Source organism: Amyelois transitella, chromosome 6 (assembly GCF_032362555.1).
Source record: "Amyelois transitella isolate CPQ chromosome 6, ilAmyTran1.1, whole genome shotgun sequence".
Taxonomy (NCBI): Eukaryota; Metazoa; Arthropoda; class Insecta; order Lepidoptera; family Pyralidae; genus Amyelois; species Amyelois transitella.
Window position 1 is genome coordinate 1,781,744 of NC_083509.1, and position 8,901 is coordinate 1,790,644.

An 8,901-nucleotide genomic window follows, 5' to 3' on the forward strand; every position below is an offset into this window, starting at 1 on the left:
TTAATACGAATAAAAAGTGTTTTATTTCTTTATTAAAATTATATTTCTCATTATTTAAATGTCGATTAAATCTATTTATCATAATTATATATCAAATCGTTTACATTTTTAATCTACACATTTTTAATCTAAATACTTATTTTCGGTGAATACTTTATAAACCTACATAGCCTAACATATGGACGTGACATTTCATCCTTTTCAAGACTGTTGGCTCTGTCTACCTCGCAAGGGATATAGACGTAATTATATGTATGTACATATGTATTGTAAATTTACGTCTTAGCAATAAAAATTTTCTAGTTTTTATTATATATCAAAGTAAAAAGTGCCGTGTTGTTTCCGTTACCATAAGAAAAGAAAGAATAGGACCACTCCATCTCTCCCATGGATTTCGTAAAAGGCGACTAAGGGAGTTTATAAACTTGGTTTTCTTATTTAAGGCGACAGACTAGCAACCTGTCACTATTTGAATCTCAATTCTATCATTAAGCCAAACGGCTTAACGTGGCCTATTAGTCTATTTAAGACTGTTGGCTCTGTCTACCCCGCATGGGATATGGACGTGATTATATGTATGTATCACAAAGAAGCAGGCCACTAGCCTTCATAAAACTCAATTTGCGTAAGTAAGCAATTGTTTTGCAGGAATATAGATAGGACACCAAACATTGACCATTCCACACTCAATCGGATCACAATCTAAGCAAGACGGATGGATATCCGATCCATCATAGGCTATTTATTCCATATAACTCAATCCGTGTAACTTGGAAAACGGTTTTGATGTACCGCTCACTCAAAACTTTCTTACATTATGAAGAAGAAAGTTTACCGCCCAAATTGACACGGGATGTGTTTATGAAAAGTTAACGCTTACGTTTAATTCGAGATTCTTCTTTTCCTTGTATTTTACTGGTCGTTGCAGCTAAGTGGAGGATTTATTAAAAAATTTTTTACACATATACAAAATTAATTTTCGATACATACATACATCATATGGTCACGTCTATATACCTTGTAGGCTAGACAGAGCTAACACTCTTGAAAAGACTGATAGGTTTTGTTTAGCAATTTTTAATTTTAATTTTTAATTGTTTCTTATTATTTTACTTGTATGCAAGTTGAGTGAAGGGTCCTTCCTGAAGATTTGTGATATAATTTATGACTAACTTTTACGCACAGATTCATGCGATTTAGCGCTTCCTTCAAATACTAAAAACACATACATTTTGACCGGGATAAAAGACACCATTTGGCCTTTTCCAGACCCTCAATTAATACGCGAAAATTTGAGAAAATTGGTTCAGTAAATAATGCGCGAAGGTGTAAAGAGAATCTTTTGTCGGTGGCGCTAAATTCGCACATCTAGGTTGCACTAAATTCGCGGGGATGAAGCTGCGGATATAAAATAACAAATTATTTGTTTTTTTATTCAGCTTAAATCTATACTAATATTATAAAGCTGAAGAGTTTTTTGTTTATCGAGCATTTATCGAGGAAGGCTACAGGCTATAAAACATCACGCTGCAATTATAAGGAGCAAAGAAATAATGGAATATGTGATAAAAACGGGGAAAATTATTCATCTTTGAGGGCTTCAAAGATGCCCAAAATAACTATTCTACGCGGACGAAGTCGCGGGCACAGCTAGTGAAGAATATATAGAGATTGTTTATTTTTTAAAACTAAAAATCTAGTCGTAAAGTATATAGATTTACGCATCAATTTCATTTTTCGATTCGACATTTTCACTCACGCGAATGTCAATAGAAAAAATGTCATAATATTATATACAAAGCAATTTGTTTATTTTCTTTTTATTCAATATTATTATGTAACTAATTAATAATGAGAGAACAAAGTATAGTCAAAAATGCAAACCCAATAGAGAAATACTTTAATGTGATACATCGTTATCAATATTTTTTATTCATCATTTTATTTCTAAGTAAACTGCCTGTGTTTTGGCATTTCATCAGTTTGATATTTCTATCGCCCCGTATGGATTTTCATTGTGACGGTGTGAAAAATCAGTGTCCGTGCGATGATCCTGATTGGGACACCAGCGTGTTCACAAAGACGATTCAGATCAAGTTTGGTTTGCATTGCGATAGGAGTTGGCTGGTCTCCTTGACGCAAAGTGCTATTTATTTCGGATCCTTAATTGGAGCGATTGTTTTCGGTCTTTGGTCGGATAAGTAAGCAAACATACTTATTTTAAAGACATACTTATAATTACGTCAATTTTATATATAATATTATTTTTTCTATTGCTGCCATGTGACTCCCGGCATCATTAGGAAAAGAAGAGGACCACTCCATATCTTTCCCATGGATGGCGTAAAAGGCGACTTTAACCCTAAGTCGCCTTTTATGACATCCATAGGTAAAAGTAGAGTGGTCCTATTCTAAATGCCGGAAACAACACATGCCCATTTTTTGACTATTATAAATAAAATCACTATTTTTAATATTAATCAATTTTTAAGCCCTGAAACTGAACGTGATTTCAATCTCTTCGAGGGTTTTGTCTCTGTCTACTTTCTAATGGATAAAGTGATTATTATATGAAGGCAAGTATATATTTCAAAAGACGTAAATTTTGAAAATAATGACGTTTAATTTGGCCCCTGTAGCGCAGCGGTAGTACGCTTGTCCGTGACACCGGAGGTCCCGGGTTCGAATCTCGGCAAGGGCATGATGAGAAAAGAACTTTTTCTGATTGGCTTGGGTCTTGGATGTTTATCTATATAAGTATTTATTATAAAGTACAGTATCGTTGAGTTAATATCTCGTTACACAAGTTTCGAACTTACTTCGAGGCTAACTCAATCTGTGTAATTTGTCCTGCATATATTTTTTTATTTTCTTTTCAGATTGGGACGCCTCTCAGCTTGCACTTACTCCTGTTTACTTTTAGCCACATCTGGCTGTCTATTGATTGTGATGCCCGAAATATTTTCATTTTTAATAATGAGATGCATTGAAGGCGCCGCTCTCGGCGGATACACGGTCACGGTTTTTGTGTTCCTGGTGGAATTCTGCGGGACAAATAACAGAGAAATAGTTTCTGCGTTGTTCCATTTGCCTCCCAACTTCGGTCATGCGTCTATAGCAGGCGTGTCTTATTTACTGAGGGATTGTGATCATTTTCAACTAGCTTTGTCAGCGCCATTATTTTTATTTGTAGTTATGAGGTGTGTGACTTATGAGTCACCGAAATGGTTGCTGGACAAATGTCGTGTTGACGATGCGGCGAGAGTGATGGACAAAATTGCGAAATTGTACGTTTTGATTGATGTGTTTAAATTTGTAGAATAAGTATATGTAACTATTTAAAAAGAACAAATGAGAAATATAAGTGTTGCCGAATATAATATGTAAGGTAATCTTATCAATATTTTATTTTTATTTTCTTGATTTTTTGCTTAATTTTAATAGTAAATCCAATCTAATTTTCTTTTGAACAATGGAGCATCTTTAAAAATTAAATTTAATAAACATACCTACATATAATCACATGTTATGTTGCGGGGTCGACAGAGGCAATAGTCTTGGATAGATTGATAGGCCACGTTCAGTTGTACTGCTCAATGAAGGAATTGAGTCTTTGAGATTCAAACAGTGACAGGTTGCTAACCCATCTTCTAAAAGAAATCCCAAGTTTATAAGCTTAGGTTAGGTTAGGTTAGGTCCTATTCTTTTTTTCTATTGATGCCGGGTACCTACCGTATAACATACAATTTAAATAAATTTTGGTTTCAGCAATAAAGATACAAGTCCATCTATGAAACCCGAACTTGAAACATATAGAGCGAGCATGACAGAATCAACTCAAATGAAATTCGTTGAGATTTTCAAACACCGACGACTAGCGATCAATCTCAGTTGTATGGGCTACATCTATTTCATATGCGGCATGGGCTTTTACGGCGTCTCACAATACATCGGTCACATGAGCGGTGATATCCATAAAAATGTCGCTCTATCTGGATTATTGTTACTGCCTGGAACAATAGCTGCCACTGTACTTCTCAAAATATTAAGCAGACGTTTATTTTTAATATTGACAAATTTGTTCTCAGGTGTTTTCATAATTATAGTTGTCTTCCTTTCCGACGATTTAAGTCTGCCTAGAGTAATCTTGGCTTGTATTTGCAACTGTTTCTTTTACATGAGCTTTTTGGTAGCATTTCTATATGGTGTAGAATTATTCCCGACCACTGTTCGATCTTCAGCCTTAGGCACGTTATCAATGATATCGAGAATTGGACAAATCATAGCGCCACAAATAAATACGTTGTCACCTTTTGCTGCAGGATTGACATTTGGAATTTTAGCAGTGATAGGTGCAGGTTTATGTATTCCTTTGCCGGAAACTAAGAACAAGGAATTGCCGTCAACACTGGAAGATACAAAAGTCGAAAGATTGTCAAAAGAACCATCTGCTTCTGCGTCGCCTACCCAAGATACCACAACTTCGAAATTATAGAATTTTGGAAATTATGCCTAATTATTTAAATGGACAAAAATGACTTTGAAATGTCAGTATCTGGGATATATAAGATTATGACGAGAACATTTGTATTAGATGTTGAACATAACAAGTTTGACAAAAAAATCCCGTCTATACCAAAATCACTTAACCTAACTTACCAACATTAAGCCTACTTACTGCGAATTTTATAAAATGTCGATTAACTTATTTATCTTGATTGTACATACACACATATTATTATTTTGGATATACATCAAATTAAATTTGTATTTTAATTAACTTTTGATATAACCGTTGAATTTTTGGGAAATTATATTGTTATTTGTGTTTAATATTGAGTTTTGAACAGATACTTAAGCCATTTTCATACTGTACAATTACCAAATTCTTTTTATAATAATTTATCAAACATAATCAAACGTATTATGATACGTTATTTTAGTTTCGTTACATTATTACACGTATTATTTCGACGCTCGATTACAAAAACTTTATTTTGCAAATATAAATAACGGGGAAGGACCATCAAATTAAATAGAGCCTACGAGTCTTTCAACTATTGGCTCTGTCTACCCCTTACAACCCTATATAAGTGATGCGGAAATGAATGTATATAATCAAATTGAGTCAATTGAGTTAGCCGTTCATTTATAAATCGAACATACCTAATGGAAAATATCAAAAAAAATAGTTTCAAAGTATAATCCATAAATATACATGACAATTCCCTGTCTATTTGTATCATGGTACATAAAAAGATATAATCTCTGTCTACCCCTTAGGGAAAGTGTGATCTTATAGACATAGGTGTGAAGGTATTTGGATCATTCACGTTTGATTTATTAAAATAACTACTTAACCGATTTTGTAAACGACCGATATAAATTTTCAAACTATCAACCTTATGTTCAGATTACAAAAGGATTTTGGAAAAAGTATTTTACGAAAACGTAAACATTCATTAATCAAAAAACATACTTAACACGAACCACTTGAAATGAAGACGACAATTAAGTCCGCCTGATAATTATTTTTGTCTTATATTTCTTAAAAAATTATAAATAGTGTTTAATTTGCAATCTTAAAATCAAAAGTACTATAAATAACTAAATCCTAATCCGACAGGAACACACCGTATTGTCCGTATAGACGTAGTAATTTACAATAAAGAAGAGGAAGCGACATTGTTATTTTCAATAAGCCTCTTTAGCCGGGATAATGAAAAAAGTTTTTATTACCGACAATATGCGGTTGTACGAGGGCATCGGGAATAACGGTGTCCTTAAATTTAACTTGTTCAATATATTTTTCTACGAAAACTTTATAAGCTGTGTATTATCTGTAAAGTTTCTTTGTTTATTTACCATGGAATTAAAAATGCGCCGTGCGGTTTCCTGCACTTCAGAACAGAACCACTCTTTTGAATGGATGTCGTAAAAGAAGACTTTAGGATTCTTCTTGTAGGCGATGGGCTAGTAACCTGTCACAATTTGAATCTCAATTCCATTTTAAAAGTCATACTGAACTGAACGTAGTCTTTCAGTCTTTTCGAGACTGTCGGCTATGTCTACCCCGCAAGGTATTAGACGTGACTATTTACATGTATGTATGTTAATTTACATTAAAATTTGGATCATTAAAAATCAACAGTTATAAGCCGGTTTGTATAGTAAATGACTTGTGAGAAGTACATACGTACAATATAGCCACGATTCTTTGCCTTCCAGGTAGACAAATTAGAGATAAATGATTAAGTAAGTAAAATAATATAGAATTATTAAATAAATAAAATTAAATAAATAAAATAAGGTTTGTGAAAATGCATCAGTTTAGTTCTCATAAAGTAAATTTAGAACCATAGACATATCCACAAATAGCTGGTGTTTTGATTCAGGTACTACTAATATTCCGGAAAAGATACAAAAAATAATTACATTCCTGCTAATAAAGATTTATATTTAAATAAGATTTGACCAATGTATAGTGAAAAACCGTAGAAAGTTATGTCGTATACGAAGTAGAAAGCAGACGTACCTACGGCAAATAAAACTGTTACGAAGTTGTCGATATTTGAAGATTTTTGAGCTTTGCAAACTAATGGGCACTCATTATTTGTGACGTTAAAATTACTATTTAATTACGTTTTTATTTTTATTTTTTAATACTTTATGTTCACTAAACTTTGGTAGACCCATTGTACCCATTTGTTTAAAAAAAATATGATTTAAAAAAAAATACATTTTTTCTACATAAAATCGCGTAACAACTTATCAGCCAACGCGATTTTATATGTCACTGTTTCAATTAGTGCTAACCTTAGTATACTTTTATTATTGTTTTGCAGTTATCTTAAAGAATGAAAATGCACCAACCTACCAAACCAACGAATCCAATCGAAAAGTACTTCAGCGTGATCAACCTTTATCACTATTATTTCTTTTTCATATTATTTTTGAGCAAAGTACCTGTGTTTTGGCATTTCCTGAGCCTGATTTTCTTATCACCTCCTATGGATTTTTATTGTAATAACACATTACTAATTGCTGCTAACGAGAGCCACAAAAACTTCTGTCCATGTGAAGACCCGTGGTGGGATAAAAGTTTATTTACAGAGACAGTTCAGACGAAATTTGACTTGTATTGTGATAAAAAATGGATAGTTAGTTTTACTCAGAGCGTATTGTATACGGGAACCTTAATTGGATCTATATTTTTTGGGATTCTGTCGGACAAGTAAGTGTATTAGGCTTATGTTTTTTTTGTCAATTGTAGCGTTACAGTGAATATTTTTTGTTAATTCAACTTTTAATTTTGGTCACAACTCGAGTCACGGATTGAGTTTAAATTTTTTTTGAAAATTTCCACTATTAGATTTCTTAAATTAGTTTAATTTAGGTTTGATTTAGTTTTATGTACAGATTTTCAAATTTATTTGCAATATTTTTTTCTCTTTTACATATTAGTATTAATATTTATTTTAGTTTTTTAATAAACATTATTTCTAAAATATCTTATTTTATTTCCAGATACGGGCGTCGTTTTGCATGCACTGCGGCCGTTGCTCTATTAGCAATATCAGGGTGTTCATTAAGTCTAATGCCCAATATTACTTCTTTCATCATCATGAGATGCATTGAAGGCATTTCAGCTGGAGGTTACATAGTTGCTGGCTTTGTGTTTGTTGTGGAACATTGTGGGCCGAACAATAGAGAAATTGTTTCAGCTCTCTACCATGTACCTTTCAATCTTGGACACATAAGTCTGGCAGGAGTATCATATTTGTTAAGAAACTGTGACCATTTTCAAATAGCTATTTCAATTCCTGTGGCCGTTTTTGTCACAATAAGATGTTTGACAATGGAATCACCAAAATGGTTAATGGACCAAGGTCAGACTGAAAAAGCTGCGGTAGTTATGGAAAAAATTTCAAAATTGTAAGTGTTTTGTGACTTTTTGTTTAGATTTTAAATAGATCACGATGTTCGATTAAAAATTACTACTATTCGGGTAATCATCGATTTCTGAGCCATAAAAGATAAAGTTAAAAAATAATCTAAAAAGTATTTCAATATCTTTTGTATTGTATAATTAAATGTCACAGAATGCTTGCACAAATGTGGTGCTAACTTAATATTTTAAATTTCAGCAACAGAAAACCACATGGATCATTCAAGGAAGAAATTGAAGAATATACTGCAAAGCGTTCAGTTAGATCCGGTCACATGCATTTCATTGAAATTTTCAAACACCGAAGACTCTTACTCAACCTCTGCTGTATGTCTGCAATTTATTTTGTATGCGGTATAGGATTCTACGGAGTATCGCAGTACATCGGTCAAATGAGTCGTGATATTCACAAAAATATCGCAATTTCTGGAATCTTATTAGTACCTGCATCGATTTCGGCAATTTTTCTTTTAAAAATATTATGTAGACGTACATTATTGATGATCACTACTTTCTTATCTGGAGTGTTTATGATAACAGTTGTTTTCATTCCAGCTCATTTAACTTTGCTTAGAGTGATTTTTGCCTGTATATGTGATTGTTTCTTTTTCATGGCTTTTATAACTGCATTTCTTTTCGGTGTCGAGCTATTCCCAACCTCAGTCCGATCATCTGCTTTGGGTTTTTTGTCCTTAATGTCTAGATTTGGACAAATTGTTGCCCCACCTTTAAATTCACTACCAGAGTTTGTTACGGGATTGACTTTTGGTATTTTAGCTATCTGCGGTGCTGCATTATGTTATCCTTTGCCGGAAACTAAGAACATTGATTTACCGTCGTCTCTAGAGGACACTAAAACATTAAATAAGAAAAATACTCTTGGTGATCTGGAAAAACCAATGGATGGGCAAAGTACCGACATTGATAAACCAGATACTAGTAAAAAAACTTAA

The 8,901-nt window shown here is 33.0% G+C and overlaps 2 protein-coding genes across 2 annotated transcripts; both read left to right on the forward strand.

Moving 5' to 3' along the window:
- The first annotated feature begins 1,851 nt into the window (after nucleotides 1-1,851).
- On the forward strand, nucleotides 1,852-4,495 carry LOC106142795 (solute carrier family 22 member 1-like). Its single transcript, XM_013344703.2, has 3 exons — nucleotides 1,852-2,201; nucleotides 2,880-3,287; nucleotides 3,769-4,495. The coding sequence occupies exons 1-3, from the start codon at nucleotides 1,852-1,854 to the stop codon at nucleotides 4,493-4,495; spliced, it is 1,485 nt and encodes a 494-aa protein (XP_013200157.2).
- A 2,368-nt stretch (nucleotides 4,496-6,863) lies between these two features.
- On the forward strand, nucleotides 6,864-8,901 carry LOC106142787 (solute carrier family 22 member 1-like). Its single transcript, XM_013344694.2, has 3 exons — nucleotides 6,864-7,234; nucleotides 7,528-7,935; nucleotides 8,148-8,901. Exons 1-3 carry the CDS (start codon nucleotides 6,864-6,866, stop codon nucleotides 8,899-8,901), a joined length of 1,533 nt encoding a protein of 510 aa, XP_013200148.2.

Bases quoted from the DNA above. Each gene is read 5' to 3' on its own strand.
- LOC106142795 (XM_013344703.2), top strand. From the start codon at position 1,852: ATGAGAGAACAAAGTATAGTCAAAAATGCAAACCCAATAGAGAAATAC. The intron at 2,202-2,879 runs GTAAGCAAACAT...TTTTCTTTTCAG, and splicing joins TTCGGTCTTTGGTCGGATAA to ATTGGGACGCCTCTCAGCTT. The intron at 3,288-3,768 runs GTACGTTTTGAT...TTTTGGTTTCAG, and splicing joins ATGGACAAAATTGCGAAATT to CAATAAAGATACAAGTCCAT.
- LOC106142787 (XM_013344694.2), top strand. From the start codon at position 6,864: ATGCACCAACCTACCAAACCAACGAATCCAATCGAAAAGTACTTCAGC. The intron at 7,235-7,527 runs GTAAGTGTATTA...TTTTATTTCCAG, and splicing joins TTTGGGATTCTGTCGGACAA to ATACGGGCGTCGTTTTGCAT. The intron at 7,936-8,147 runs GTAAGTGTTTTG...TTTAAATTTCAG, and splicing joins ATGGAAAAAATTTCAAAATT to CAACAGAAAACCACATGGAT.